This window comes from Amphiura filiformis, chromosome 11 (assembly GCF_039555335.1).
Source record: "Amphiura filiformis chromosome 11, Afil_fr2py, whole genome shotgun sequence".
Taxonomy (NCBI): Eukaryota; Metazoa; Echinodermata; class Ophiuroidea; order Amphilepidida; family Amphiuridae; genus Amphiura; species Amphiura filiformis.
Window position 1 is genome coordinate 39,222,984 of NC_092638.1, and position 16,454 is coordinate 39,239,437.

Sequence of the window (16,454 nt, forward strand, 5' to 3'; positions counted from 1 at the left end):
TGTAGTTTAAGATGGTTAGTTTGTAAAGCCTTGAGACCCTGGTTGGGTTAAAGGCACCAAATATGTGTGGTTTATTATTATTATTATAATTATTATATACTGCTAGATCAATGTCGCTGTATGCACTGAGCTCCATCCCACTAGCTCTGCCTTGGATTATTATATTACCCTGGAGTGATTACACATCTAATATTAATGAAAGTTATTAGATTACAAACATAATAGTCAATCAGTTACTTGCTTTGATAAATTGATAGATGAAACGCATGCAGCAGTTGGGACAAAAATGATCATTTTGTGTTGTGAATCAGAACTGAGAGCAACATGGCTAGATATGCTTGCAATCACAGGATGCCTGATAAAATATCATTCTATGCAGTGGTTTTACATGTGATTTTATCAATTTGTAATAAACAACAAATGACTACCAGTGGACAATACATAAATAGGGCAATTCAGTGTGAAGGTGGATATAATGATACAATATGTGAAATGGAATGCTCAACTGTACATGTGCCTTGGATAATGTCACCATAATCAGTAATTGCACAGATGGAAATATGTTTGTGACTAAAGTGTTGTATCCATTTGATGATATGACTAGTCTCAGCTGGGCTGGCAGTACTTTGAATAGCATAGCACCATTAGCATTTGCAAGGTTTGCTGCTTCATTGCAAACATTGAATCTAAGTGATAATGCACTGCAAGCAATACAGCCAGGTATGTTTGAGGGATTGGCAAATTTGGAGAAGTTAGACCTGTATAACAATGAATTATATGAGATACAGCCGGGTGTGTTTGAAGGACTGGCAAATCTGGCATTTTTTATTTCTGGGGAGCAATGAATTATATGAGATTCGGCCTGGTGTATTTGAAGGGCTGGCAAATCTGGTGCTGTTAGATATGTATAACAATGAATTATATGAGATACAACCTGGTGTGTTTGAAGGACTGGTAAATCTGGAGGTGTTATTTCTGGAGAACATTAAATTATATGAGATTCACCCTGGTGTATTTGAAGGGCTGGCAAATCTGGTAGAGTTAGACCTGGAGAACAATGCATTACATGAGATACAGCCTGGTGTGTTTGAAGGACTGGAAAATCTGGAGGAGTTAGACCTGGAGAACAATGAATTTCAAGAGATACAGCCTGGTGTATTTGAAAGACTGGCAAGTCTAAAGTGGTTGGACCTGAGTAACATTTCATTACATGAGATACAGTCTGGCATGTTTGAAGGACTGGAAAGCCTGATATGGTTAAACCTGTATAACAATGCATTAAATGAGATACAGCCTGGTGTATTTGAAGGGCTGGCAAATCTGCAGAGGTTATACCTGGGGAACAGTGAATTATATGAGATACAGCCAGGTGTGTTTGAAGGGCTTACAAGTCTGGAGGAATTATTCCTAGATAACAGTGCATTTCATGAGATACAGTCTGATGTGTTTGAAGGACTGCATAGTCTGAAATGGTTAGACCTGGATAACAATACATTAGACAAAATTGCAATAAATGCCTTTGGATCGTTAAAAAGCTTACAAACACTGCTGTTATCCAACAACAAGTTACTCTCTCTACATCCGGACATATTTGAAAACCAAACCAGACTTGAAGATCTGACTCTGGCTCATAACCAGCTTCATTACCTACCAGAAGACATTTTCTATAGCCTCTCTGATTTAAAGTATTTAAATCTATCGGGCAATAATTTGGACCAACTTCCAATGTTATCAAAATGTACCTCTTTACAAACAGTAAACTTAAAAGGTAATACACTGCTCTGGTTACACAGAGGTGCATTTTCTGGGTTGAATGAAACAGTCAAGTTATTAGTTACCGCACCTGCAATCTGCTGTTATGCATCATCTGTACAGTGTATAAGTGATGAGACACGTTCTCCATTCCTAACATGTAAACGCATGTTGACCTTTGACATCCTTCGTATTGTAATGTGGTTTATGAGCATCTTCGGCATTCTTGGAAATATTCACGCTGTTTTTAAAGGATTTAAGAATAGGCAACAAAGTAATAAGGTCCAGTTTCTTCTCATCACAAATCTCTCAGTATCAGATCTCATAATGTGTATCTACCTGGTTATTTTGCTTTCAGTAGATATGTATTATGCAGATTTTTTCCCAGCAAGTTCTGAATCCTGGCGAAGAAGTGCATTGTGCAGATTTGCTGGAGCCTTATCGGTGTTATCCAGTGAGGCTTCAACATTCTTGATCACACTGATTAGTATAGACAGGTTTCTGCGCGTAAAGTACCGCTACCCATTTGGAAGCCAGCGCTTGAGTCCATCTTTAGCTCGATTGCTAGTGGCCATACAGTGGCTAGTAGCATTGAGTTTCAGCATAGCCTCGTTTGCAATAGCAGGAGTCAATTCTGATATTTATTCAGTTTCAGAAGTCTGTGTTGGGCTTCCTATTTCAAAAGTTAAGCTATATAATGAAACCAATAATGTCATTAACACCGATTTGCACTATAATACATCTATTTTACAGAACGTGTACTATGAGCAATCAAAAAAGACATATGACCATAGCAGGGCATCTATGTACCTATCCATAGCCATATTTACTGGTCTTAATCTTTTATGTTTCTTAGTAGTAGGCTTCTGTTACATTGCCATTTTTATTGATGCAAGAAAAACTGCCCGGAACTCTGGACAGTCTGGAAGATCAAACATAGAAATACGAATGGCAATGAAAATGTCTCTTCTTGTCCTTTCAGACCTATGTTGTTGGGTACCAATTGGAATTTTATCAATTCTTGTTCAGGCTGGTGCAGTTGAAGTCAGCCCTACTGCTTATGCCTGGATAGATGTACTGTATTATATATAATTTCCTGTTCATTTGAATATTTATTTGAAGTAATTGTCTTTTTCATTATGAAAATAAAGAATTGATTGATTATATTATTTAGTATAATAGTCTGTGTATTAAACTGTCACCATATTTATAAAATTGTGTGCTTATATTTGACTGTACTTTGGAGGGTGTTGAATATGAATATTTGGGTAAATATAAAATGATAATTTTGTATAAGACTGAAGAGTGCATATTGCAAAGTCCATCAATCAAGCTAATGCCATTTAGAGAGACACAGGATGAAGCATCATATTATATTACATGTAACACCAATTTCAAAACAAGAGATTGTAATTGACCCTGCTATAATGATAAAATAAGGTCATAAATCTCTTGTCTATTTTGTTGATCAACATCCTTATCCATTAAAGTATAATTTGTTACAAGTTGTGAGGTGGTGATTACAATTTAGTGGGTCTTGTTTCATTGACTTGTTGAACCAACCTGTCATAGGCAGGAGCAAACAATTTGTGTAGAAAAAAATTGCAAGGAAAATGGCAAATTGTGCATGAAAAATACCAGATATCCCAATTTAGACCTATTATTCAGCCTATCCTTTCATTTGTTGTGAGCAAAATGGCAGGAAGTACTTAATAAAATCGTATATTTTTGCTGAAACTTAGCTGAAATACAAATTACGCTAAGAAAAATTTGAATTGCAGAGACAAATCAAATTGGGTGAAGAAAATGAATTTGCAAGACAGATCAAACTGGGTGGAAAGCAAATTTGCTAATATGGTTGGACCCTGGTAAGAAGCAGACATTTTACAATGAAAAGTCACCTGATGTTAGAATTAAAGGGATATATGCAGTCATTTAAAGTGGATGGGGTAACCAAATTGGCTTAGGATATGGATTTTGTTTTACTATTCATGTACAATGTCAAATATAGTCCCTTTCTCGTATGCTTCTAATTTCTATGTAAAAAAAATCCAGAATATTTCAGCATAAATGTGATTAATTAGATACTAATCAATCAGAATTAATAGTTAATTTGTCAATATATTAAATGCAAAATTTAAATGTTATCACAATTGACAACCGTCAATTAATTGGTATTTCTTAAATAATAAGGATCAACCAAGCATCAATGGGCAATCAAAAGATCAAAACTAATTGGCTCCAGTGCCAGAGACTACATGATCAAGGGGAATGAGTTTTTTTACATCATTTTCTGGCAGTTTATGAATACTACATTTTGATACAAACACCATCAAAATAAATCGGACATCTGGTTACCGAGTTATGAGCAATTTATCAATGGCTGAATACAATATAAAACATAAGAATTTAAACACTGTTTTTACCACTAAATCCGCGTGTGAAGCGGTTTCCGGTAAAAGTTTATCACGACTATAGTCCCAACTTTGCATAAAAATGTGCAAAATCGGTACAATATTAACAATTTTAGTGTTGCAAATCGTGTTTTGCTAGAACTTGTGAATGTGATCTCTACTAATTTGAACAGAAAACGCGAAAATTTGAGTGATGTTTACGATGATGAGCGCATGAACACACGAGTTCAAAAGCGCGTTAGCAGTCAGACGTAAACACGGAAAATCGGGTCTTTTATATAGCGCTATTTTTCTCAAAAAGTAGACCTAAAATATGGTGTCATTTTCAGATATGTTATGCAGAATTTTGTTCTGATTAAAATGATATCAAATATATATTTCAAAGTAAGACGTAACTCGACTTATAGCCTAAAACGTGACCCTGTTTTGCACGTAAAGTCTATGGAAAGCTATTTGGTGGCATGTACCCTTTAAGGAGCAATTCCATGCGTTTTTCGCGCGTCTTTATCTATTTAAAATGCACGCGAAGAAATGAGGAAGGACATCAACAAGCGCGTGCATGGACGCCGCCATGTTTTTCGCTGTACGTGCGTTTTCCGCGAATAGGCTTACTTTTATTTCCAATTTAATAATAGTTCCGATTTTGGTAGAAGTTTGAAACCTTTTGATATGAATAATGAAGAGTTTCAAAATATTGAAAACATTATTTATTGGTGTTTAAATTACAAAGAGGTTTGTCAAATTCATTGTTCTTTTTAGCTAAATTTTTGTCATTTAAACTCAAGTTTTGGCCTTCATATTTAATAAAATTGCATAAAAATTCGATTTTAAGATATTTAAGTTTCTAGTTTGCTTTATTTATACCACTGTTCAGTATTGTAAATTGTTATAACACTCAAAGCTAAATTCATATTAATATTTAATTTGAAATAGCCATTCATTACATATGGTTTTTGGACAAAACGGGTTAAAACGGACGCTGGAGGGGGGGTAGGCCTATTTGATTGTCATTGTTTGACTTGTTAAATAGTCTGCACGTACTTATAATGTTTTATTTTTGAAGTTATGTACTTGTAGAAGATGTTCAAGTGACTTTTATTCTTAACATCAATTGATATCTTCATAAAAATTACAAATCTGCAACTATAGTACGTTCATTTGCGTCAAAATGACGAAAAATGGCAATTGTCGGTTATCATGCTTGTATTTGAAATCGCCAGTGTGTCTAAAGTATAAAAGAAAATAACCTAAAATTTCTTTAAATTAATTCAAAACTTAGTGAAAAAGATAACAAAATCATTTTCAAGGCCTAAAAACGATGTTTTAGCCTCTTCAAGGGTTCATACCACTAAATCCGCGTGTGAAGCGGTTTCCGGTAAAAGTTTATCACGACTATAGTCCCAACTTTGCATAAAAAATGTGCAAAATCGGTACAATATTAACAATTTTAGTGTTGCAAATCGTGTTTTGCTAGAACTTGTGAATGTGATCTCTACTAATTTGAACAGAAAACGCGAAAATTTGAGTGATGTTTACGATGATGATGCGCGCATGAACACACAAGTTCAAAACGCAGTTAGCCGTCGGACGTAAACCGGGAAAATCGGGTCTTTTTATATAGCGCTATTTTTCTCAAAAAGTAGACCTAAAATATGGTGTCATTTTCAGATATGTTATGCAGAATTTTGTTCTGATTAAAATGATATCAAATATATATTTCAAAGTAAGACGTAACTCGACTTATAGCCTAAAACGTGACCCCTGTTTTGCACGTAAAGTCTATGGAAAGCTATTTGGTGGCATGTACCCTCAAAAAAACAATATTAGCAACATCCAACTCATTCCCCTTGATCATGTCACATATTGTTAAGATATGAAATACAGGAAGTTATTTATTTATTTTTTTTTACAAATTTTAAAGTTGCAAATGATGTCCATATTAAAGTGATATTCACTTGTTATATTTAATAATTTTTAATTTTTAAATTGTTTCCAGGGCTTTGAGCAAATTTGAAGACAGGGACTTTGTAGAAGTTGCGAAGCACCTAGACTTGATCCCAGGCCTCTCGTTGGAAGGTCTTAATCCAGATAACATCCCAGTCATGAACGACGATGTACCAGACTTGGAAGCAGTCTTGGATCGTGGATTGTTTGAGTTTGTGAGAGCTCTGACCCATTTCCATCTGTCCGGATGTTACCAGGCCCCTGTGTCTTTGTTGAGTGATGGATCTACATTTATACACCCAGCGTTGTAAGTACACATTATTTATCTTGGAATGTGAGAGGGCGCTATGGTGCGGTTTGCATTTCTCATTAATGATTGAAAATAATTGAAGAGATTGGATGCAAAATGTGTTATATCTAAAGGCTCCCTGGTGTATTTTTGAATTAATATTACTATTTTGTGCAATGAGCTTCTTGTAATTACTATGTAATTTATGGACATATATCTGGTTCGCCTCAAGTTTTGTTGTGACATAGGTCTGAATTTTGCTGGCAGCTGTATCAAATCAAATGTGTAAAGTTAATTTTGCAGAGCGTACATTGTGCACGCACACATACAAGGGTGGTTTACTAGCATGCCTGTGCCGTAACCACGAAAAAAAAAAGACCGGACATCAGTACAGAACTTGAGGTGAATCAAAGTTTTAGTGTGAGTGGTATTGAAATAACACAGCAGTTGCAGTGCCAAGGGGGAATTTCCCCGAAAACTTAAGCTTTTGTTCCTTTGTATTGCTTTTCTAGATCTAGTTTTAATTGAAAATATACCCATAGCAGGACCAGATTTCTATAAAAACATACCCCTAACAGGAATAGTTTTCGAAATGACTTTTGAAAGTTTTGTTCTATTTTTGAAAATTCTAAAACAATAAGATATATGGACATGGAATCAGACAATTTGATACCCCTTTGGAGACTTGAAGAGGTGAATTTGATATCCCTAGTGGGACTAGAAGAGACGTTGGGAATATAATATCCCTAGTGGAAGTCTCAAGACTAGCGCTAGTTTTGCTTTTTTTCGGATCGAGTATGGGTACCTGACCAGAATCCCTCCCCCGGTCACACTGTATTTATGCAATCTACCCACATCATGTACTTGAATTTGATCCCTTTGTGTTGCCGTTTTAGATCTGCTGTTATACAGATGTTACAGACAGCTCATAAGATGGGTCTATGTGGAGTACAGACTGCATGGCTAGACTGGCCTGCTTACCCTAACCAGGGTCACACTGTACTCATGCAATCTACCAAAGCATTGATTAACTTCATCAACGAGTACCATCAGGTGAGAATGAACGTAACATAACTTTGTTAAGAGCAATTTACAAAACGATTTGGGTGGAAGTTAAATGGTAAAGCTTCCACATTTTGTGTTTTGTTGACTTTAACATGGTTTGTTTTACCTTGTATATCGTTAAAAGTCAGTTAATTTGAAAATATGTTTTCAAGGTCTGGAGAATCTTTTGGATTTTATGATTTGTGCTTGAAAGTCTTTGAAATTTGAAGTTAATGATTAATTCAGCCAAAGCCAGACCAATATGTCAATCACAATATTCTTTACTGCACTAGCTGCACCTTTGATTGCAAGTATCTTATCTTGTTCCATTGTTTCAGGAGGGCCTTATCCCCTTATCGTCTGACCTCAAGCTTGACCCCTCACTTCATGATACCAAAGTTATAGGCAGAGCCACTCAAGTGATGAAATACCAATACTATCTACAGATGCAAGTTGCTGAAGACAATAATGGTAAGGTTTATTTCTTTTCTCTTTGTACATTGATTTGACATCTGATTCATTTCATGGCACAAAAGTTAACCTAGGTAGAACAGGTCGCAACATGAAGTTGACATATAACTTGTAAATGTATCTACAGTTGGGAGTTTCTAGCATTGTATTTTCCTTAAATTACCTGTTTATCATCTTGTCTTGTCTTGAGAAATAATCTCAACACTTCCGTCAGGGGTCAGATCATATTCCCTTTTACCAGATATATGTTTTTGATGGCACTGAAAATGCATTAATCAAAAATTAAGCTGGTGATTTTGGTAGTTGGAGCACTAACTTTCAAGACCAGACAGTACAGTGTAAAAATATTTAGTTGCATTATAGGTACTTGAAAAGTTACCAATTCATGAAAATCCTCATGTATTTTTGTTTCAGGGCTAGTTCTTGATATCCAAAACCAGCTTGTGAATCTACAGTTTGCCACGGCTCAGTTGGCTCGCAAGCAAGGCAACCTAACATTTGCCAAGAAGCTTCTGACTGATCAGATACAACTGCTGACAACAAGCCAAGATGGTGCAGGGTTGTTCACTAGCCAGGGTCTAGAGATACAGAATAGCAGAGAGAAAGCAGAGAAACCTTTACTGAGTGTGCTCAGTAACTTCAAGAAAGCTGGAGAAAGGACTATGATGGTGAGAGTAAATGCAAAGGCTAGTTAAGGTGCCAGAAAAGTATAGCACTAAATATTTTTTGATTGATTAAGGCCAACAATTTGACAGTTTATTAGGATGTTTTTACAAAAATTTGGGTTTTTGCTCCCTTTAGCCACATGAATTAAAATTGAACTTGTATTCCCAATTAGGACAAATTGATGAAGGATTAGCATAGGGCTATGTTGCATTCGCATTGAGAGAAATTAAAAATATTGTTTTGATTAAAACCTCAGAAAAACCAGATGAAAATCTTCATGTATGATGAATTTCAAGGCATACAGGATATAATAATTTGAACATTTTGTAACACCAGAGCTGATGGGATTTGGTCTCAAGAACCCATCCAGGCTTCAGCCCCAACACCAGAGCTGATGGGATTTGGTCTCAAGAACCCATCCAGGCTTCAGCCCCTCCCCTGTATCCTATTCTTTGGTTAACCTCAGCCCCTCCCCTGTATCCTATTCTTTGGTTAACCTCAAGTTCAGAGGTGCCATCAATGCCTTTTCACGGTAACAATGCAAATAGGCCAACATGCATGTATATGCTCTGTGCTATTAACTTTTTGTGCACGATTTGTTACTGCGACCAGACAAATACACACCTAATGACTTGATGCAAACTAATGTATAGCAGAGCTTTTAAAGCAGGACCATACACAGCACCAACTGCTGCTCATGTCCACTTCCCACAAATGTGCACCCAAACCCAGTCAGTGTAACAGAGACATGCAAACATGATATTGTGTTTATTCATTTGTTAAACATAATTGTGCAGTCCAGTTACCTGAATCAGTAACGTCATAGACGCTGGTGCATGACAGTATGAGTTCAAGCCCCCACAATGTCATATTTGTGTAATGGTGGAAAAATTGAGGTACCTTAAAATTCCACTGGGCAAGGAACTTACTGCTAGTTGTCCTGGTCTACCCGTGCAAAACTCAGGGAGCTAATCCTGGCTGCAATGGTTATTATATAAGTAGGCTGATTAGGGTTGTGCACCGCTATAATAGAGCTATGATGCTAAAATGGTTTATAAGGTGTGTCTTGGGATAAAGTAGTAAAGCGCAATGATCTTTTGTAATTGTGCTATATAAATCTGTGACTTTTTTATAATTGCATTTATTCATTTGTTGCAGGCTTTCCGCATGGAACGTGAATGTGCCAAACTCTCCTTAAGTATGGGTAGCAGCACGGATGCCTGGACAACCATGGCTAAATGTATAGTAGACTATGCAACTCATGTGAACATTAGCATCAACTCAACTATGGAAGAGATTAATACCATCAGTTCCTACACAGCAAGATCCTTGCTGAGTTTAGTCAAGTGGTTCCAGGCGGACTATCGCAGCGCCATTGGGCACGTAAAGCAGGCTAGAGCCGCTGACATGAATGACAAGTCATCGCTTGCCAATAGTTTGAATGTACTGCTGGATATGGAACATGATGGTGTGATGCAGAGACTGGGATTGGCAGCGTATGGTAATGGGGAATCTGCAGAAGGTAATTTTATATTATGATACTGCATACATATCTTTGCACACAAATGTTTCTTGATTCTGAAGTTGTGACACATTTTTGAATGAATTTTTCATTTCACAAAATTTACCTCAATAAAAATGTAATTGGATATATAAAACATGTTTCACTTGTTGTAATATTCACATGTGAAATTGTGTGAAAATAAAAGCTTGTGAAAATAGAGTATTGTTGGATGGTAATTTCATCATTATAGTCTTGTTATCTTCTAGAACAAAAGTGAAGAACAATTGCGTCCATAATATTTGAAACAAATGCATACATTTATTGTTGCCTATGTTATATAAATGTGGATGTCCATGTAATAAAAGGACACTTTCAACCAACCACAGTTCAGGACAAGAATAGGGGGGTAAATTTGGCAAGGATGCATTAGGCTATTCCGGTTGAAATCCATTGCACTCCCTATGGAAGAGATGACATTAATTTTCTACACAGTGAGTGTGAATTTCAAATAAGGTTATGTAAATGGGTGACTCCATTTGAAATGTACACCCCTTGTGTAGGAGATTAAGGCTCTGTCTTCCATAGAGGGTATATGGATTTCAACTGGAATTACCCATTGCCCAACTTAGTATTGGCCTAACAGGATGAAAGCTTGATAGACAGGTATGAGTGACCAACTTGGTATATAATGTGACAAACACTATGAGGACTGGCATCAAACCTCCAGGGACTTATACAGTGTTGTAAGCCTATGACAATTCATAATTCTAAAAACGCAATTCTTTTTTGATATGTTCTTTTTCATAGTGGTTGGAAGTAGCCCAGCCATCAGTGAGAATGATGCTGCCTGTGGTCGTCTGCTACACCTAGCCGTAATGCAGGCACCAGAGTTGGCTAAAGCATGGGCTACATTGGCTTCTTGGTGCTACAGATGGGGAAGAAAGGCAGTAGATATTGCTAGGTAAGATCATCATGTGACCCTACTCCAAATCATGTTGTGGCAAGTTGGTGCAGCGGTCTAAGAGTATGACTCATATCGCGCCTTGATCTTTATGTAAAAGGCGCTATATAAATCTTGTATGTATGTATGTATGTATGTATCGCTAGGTAGCATGAGGTTGTGGGTTCGAATCCCCACTGGACCAAGGCTCTTCACCTCTATTGTTTCTCCTCACCCAGGTGTACAAATGGATACTAGCTTTATTCAATGTCGTGAATGTAACAGTCACACTGTGAAGGAGGTGTAGCAATCCCCCACAGCAACATTTCATTGAGAAATCTGAGCCAATTACTTCCAAAGAGAGACGGGCAGTCGGGCACTCTGGCCTGTGAACATAGATTTGTCCCTTTGCCTATACTTAAACATATCAACATCAGCTGCTTGAAGCAGACAAAAGTCAACTGCATTTTGTTGGGATTTTTTTGGCATATTGTTATATGATTTTACATTTTCTGGCATCATTTTGTGGCTAATAACAATAATTATTTTTCACAAAATGTTTATTACCCATAGACACTAGAAATGAATATGAGACGCACCACTTAATTTGCCACACATATCAGCATCAAACCGAATCAAGAATTTATTTTCGCTTAATATTTATACATAAACAAACAACGATAAGCATTATCAATTACATAAGTATATAAAGGTTCCAGCAAGCCACATACATGTAAACAAACATACAAACATAACAAATTGCCACGGAGCTGTGTGATGCTACGCAGATCTACCTAGGGAAATCCTTAAGTATTCTAAGGCAAACATATAATTGCTAGGGTGCATTGTATAAAGAAGGTTGCTCAGCAGATAAAATATAAATATCGGTATATAATATAATTTATATAACCGACTGCCACGGACCTGTGTGATGTTACGCAGTTCTACCTAGGGAAATCCTTTGGCATTCTAAGGCAAACATAATTCTTTTGGATGAGGTATCTAAAAGTAATAATTATGCGTAAGCTAGTTGTGAATTACACTATATATTTGTAAGAGAATAACTTCATACAAAAACAAAGCAAATAAAGTTGCAAGAGCAAAAGCTAGGGTGAATTACTCTAAAAATTTGTAAGAGAATAGCTTCATACAAAAACAAAGCAAATAAAGTTGCAAGAGCAAAAGCTAGGGTGAATTACTCTAAAAATTTGTAAGGGAGCAGCTGCTTACAAATAACATCAAAAGCTAGGGTGAATTACAATACAATATATATAAGTTTAGCAAAAGCTGACAAATATGAAACAATGGCTGCCGAACCTTCAGAAATACATCAAATTAAGAAAATATGCAGAAAAAGCAGAGGGAATTACTCTCATTCACTATCATTGACGCTATATAGGCTAAAATACCAACCTACTCATAAACCATGCCATATTTAGCACTAACGGCTAATGCTTTTGAAATACATTGTAATTAGGCAAATTGTAACTTACAATGACTGGATCTCAAAAGAGATTCCTGACCATCTTTGAATTAATGGCAACAAACTCGCAATTGTGGCTGCTCAACCACTGACTTTAAAGATTTGTAAGCGACTGAACAACAAACATACTGCTTATGTTGAAATGCACAGTAAGGAACCAGCAGAAAGGTTGGCCCTCTTTTGAAACACTAAAACTCAATTTAAGGCATGATGTGCCAATCAACTTTTCTTTTTCCAGCACATAAAATCATTACATGTACTACTCATAGAAGTACATGTAACTAATCAAAGAACAGTTGCTGATTATTTTTAAAACCAATATTACGGTAATCAATATTATCAACCCACTTCGATAATGAAATAAATATTTTCAGCTTAACAACATGTATACTAAAAATATACTGTACTGTTTACCAAAACTCACAGACATTTACATGTACATGTACATCATTCCCAATTTAAAACACATCCAAATTCCAATATGCACAAATAATAATAATACATGTACTTCTCATGGGAGAAGCACATGTATACAGTCTATGAAAGGTTGTAGACTAATATTATATCAGAATTTCAAAATCTTTGAATGATTTTCAGCTTAATTATACCATATGTACACGATTTGTAGTTGTACTAAAAACTCAATCACCTACATGACTACAATCCCCCCCCCCATTGCTCCACTTTCCTCATGGCAAATTGATGATTAACTTAGTGGAATAAAACTATCATTTAAATTGTACATTTTTCGCTTAATATTCTAAGCTGTCTATATTACATGCATGAACAGTACCAACTAGTTTGATTTTTTAGCTTGGATTTATACCTTTACAAATATATTTCAAATTACCTTCCCCCAGAGCAATACTCCACCACTTCAAAGCTTTCCTCAACCTTACTTTCTTATTTAGGGAGTGGTGGGTGGGAAAATAAATTTCTCGATCCGAATTTGATGAAAGCTGAATGTGATATGAACCAAAAGCAAACCCGCATCAACATTAGGTCTACTCCCATTGGCTCATGGCTAGGCCATAACGGGCCTTACGATTGGACGTGGTATGATGCGCTCGTAAACCATAACAACAATAACCTCACGGGTCAAAACACAATGACCTTACATCAACAGTCATTACGGAAGCAACCATTTTTCTGCATGGGTAAACTGGTTTCTTCCAGACAAGCTTTCAGAAACTTGATACTTGATACTTGATAGGTGACTTCCATAAAAGCATTATCTGCTGTCCCGGAAGCTGGCAACAATGTGCATGTGGTCCAAAGTGCAGAAAATTAAATGCTGAAGAAACTTAAGGTGCAGTGTGGTTAAAAACTAGATGAGTTGCTGTCTACCAACTCTTGCCGGAGGCTGCTGGCTGCAACTGCCTGATGAAGGGCATCGCAGCTAAGTTGAAAGCCTCTGGTGATGTTGCAAGCTCAGCCTGGGTTGGGAGCAAATTCCACAATGGTATATCTCGTGGGTAGAAAGAATATCTATAAATATCAAGGTTGGTCTGCAGATGGTGGTATCTCAGTTGGTGCTGCCCTCTTCCTGGTCTTGTGTTGGGTTTGATGCATTGAGGTAGAGTGATGTTCAGTGATGTTCACTAGTCCGAAGCGAATCTTGAAAAACATGTTAGCCTGGGCAAGTAGCCGACGATGTTCCAGTGTGTCCCAGTGTAATGTGTTGATCATGGCAGTGACGCTGGAGGATCTACTATAATCACCCATGGTGAAAAGTGCTGCCTGCCTCTGCACACTCTCAAGCATTGATTTATCACGCTGTGTATAGGGGTTCCACACGGCTGCAGCATACTCTACTTGGGGTCTAACTAGGCACTGGTATGCCTTCTCCTTTACAGTGCGATCACAGGGTCCAAGATTACGCCGGCTTAACCCCAGTGTTCTTGATGCCTTGGCTCTGATGTTTGTTATGTGTTTACTCCAAGTTAAATCAGATGAGATGGTGACGCCTAAGTATTTGGTAGACGGTTCCTTGGGTATTGTGTCTGTGCCTACTGAGTATTGGTAATCAAGTGGCTTCTTCTTCTTGGTGATCGTTACATGGACACACTTTTGCACATTAAATTGCATTCCCCATCTCTCAGCCCACTCAAACACTTTAATCAGGTCTTGATGTAGTGCCCTCTGGTCATCAGGAGATGTTATATTCCTGTAAATTACACTATCATCCGCAAAAAGACGCATTCATGTAATACCATCTGTGATATCATTGATGAAGATGAGGAATAATACGGGACCCATAACTGAGCCCTGCGGCACTCCAGAGGTGACAGGACACCATTCCGACTCTTCGCCATCAACAGCTACACATTGTGTGCGACCAGATAAAAAGGCTCCTATCCATTGTTGTGTTGGGCCATTGATTCCATAAAAGGATAACTTGTGGAGCAAGTGTTGATGAGGCACTTTGTCGAATGCCTTGCTGAAATCTAAAAACAAGACATCCGACTGCCCACGTTGGTTGAGTGTGGTAGACCAATCATTTACAGCTTGCAGTAATTGGGTATCACAAGAGAGTTTTTCTCTAAACCCATGTTGATTATTTATGATGACATTGTTTTTGCTCAAATGTTTGGCAAGATGACTAACCACAATATGCTCTTGCACTTTGCAGCAAATGCAGGTAAGACTCACTGGGCGATAGTTTTCTGGGTTGGTTTTATCACCTTTCTTAAATATCCCAGTAACTCTTGCTTTGGTCCAGTCTGATGGAAGTTTACCAAACGTTATTATATCGCAAATTAAACGTTTTCTAGCAACCTTTCTGCATTCTTTAAAAAAAATGTTTTGTGTTTGCTGGGATTGGGGTGTGAAGAATATACCAAGACTTGACATATGACTTATTCATTTAATACTGTTACTTTGTTCATTTCACAGTTCTGATGGAGGAGTACAGTTAACAGAAGAAGAGAAATCATTAGTGCTATCTATATTACCTGTGGGAATCACAAACAGTGAAACAGATGGGATACTAGAGATATTGAGTCAGGCTCATTGCAGTGCCAGCACTATACAGGAAGAAGATGTTATTGAACAAATGCAGGTATGTAGGGGTGTGTCTGTGTTTGCTTGCAAATGAGGACATACAAGAGACTTTTCACATTTAAACTGCCCTTACAAAAATTAACCATAGGTTGTGTCACTTTTTCAACCCACAAACCCATGGAAAATCAAGGGTAAACCAATGGTCAACCTAGGGTGAATAGAGGGCATGTATATTTTTAGACCCATGTTCCTTTGTTTAAGGCCTATATTACCCTCTGAATAAGTGAAAATCAAGGGCTTCACCCTAGGAATTTCACACTCTGTAAAACAAAATACCAAGGGTTTGATCAAATCACACTAAATCCATGACCATGAAAAGAAAACCCATGAAACCCTCAGAAAATTGAGGGTCACTTACAGCTCAGACCCTTGATCTCACTGTATTGTCAGAGGGTTGGTTTACACATGCAGACCCCAACTGCATGATAATTCCTAGGGCTGATTTTTGACCAGCATTGATCAGCATATTGATTACCCTTGCAGATTAATTCTGATTGACATTTGTCTGTGAAGTGTGTATACAACAGTCAAGCCTTTCAGTGTTTATTTTTAAAGCAATATTTTTGTATGTTCATGAACATGATGAAGATAAATGCAAATTATGCAACTTGCCTCTCAGAAAATTCAGTTAATTATTTTGTGTAGGTTTTCTATTAATACTGCAGTCTTGTCTTGTAATTTTAGCCCATTATACTTTGTCGAACCAAGCCTGAGCATAATCTTGATAATGTCTTTATAAATATAAAATGGTGAATTTATGTCTGTTCACATCCCACATCAAAATATTCAACAATATTTGGCTGTCAACCTATTTTTGGACTCATCAAAGTAGAAAGGGGTGAAACTTACATTTTCAGGTGAAATATACTTAGTAACTGTAAAAA

At 36.9% G+C, this 16,454-nt stretch overlaps 1 protein-coding gene across 1 annotated transcript in view; it reads left to right on the plus strand.

The window, feature by feature from the left end:
• The window catches only part of LOC140164826 (serine/threonine-protein kinase SMG1-like), a 114,543-nt gene that overhangs the window by 45,978 nt on the left and 52,111 nt on the right, over positions 1 to 16,454 (plus strand). The window contains 7 exon segments of the mRNA XM_072188202.1: positions 6,163 to 6,417; positions 7,296 to 7,452; positions 7,782 to 7,914; positions 8,329 to 8,582; positions 9,739 to 10,102; positions 10,892 to 11,045; positions 15,403 to 15,568. Of these exon segments, the coding sequence (XP_072044303.1) occupies positions 6,163 to 6,417; positions 7,296 to 7,452; positions 7,782 to 7,914; positions 8,329 to 8,582; positions 9,739 to 10,102; positions 10,892 to 11,045; positions 15,403 to 15,568 (1,483 nt within the window).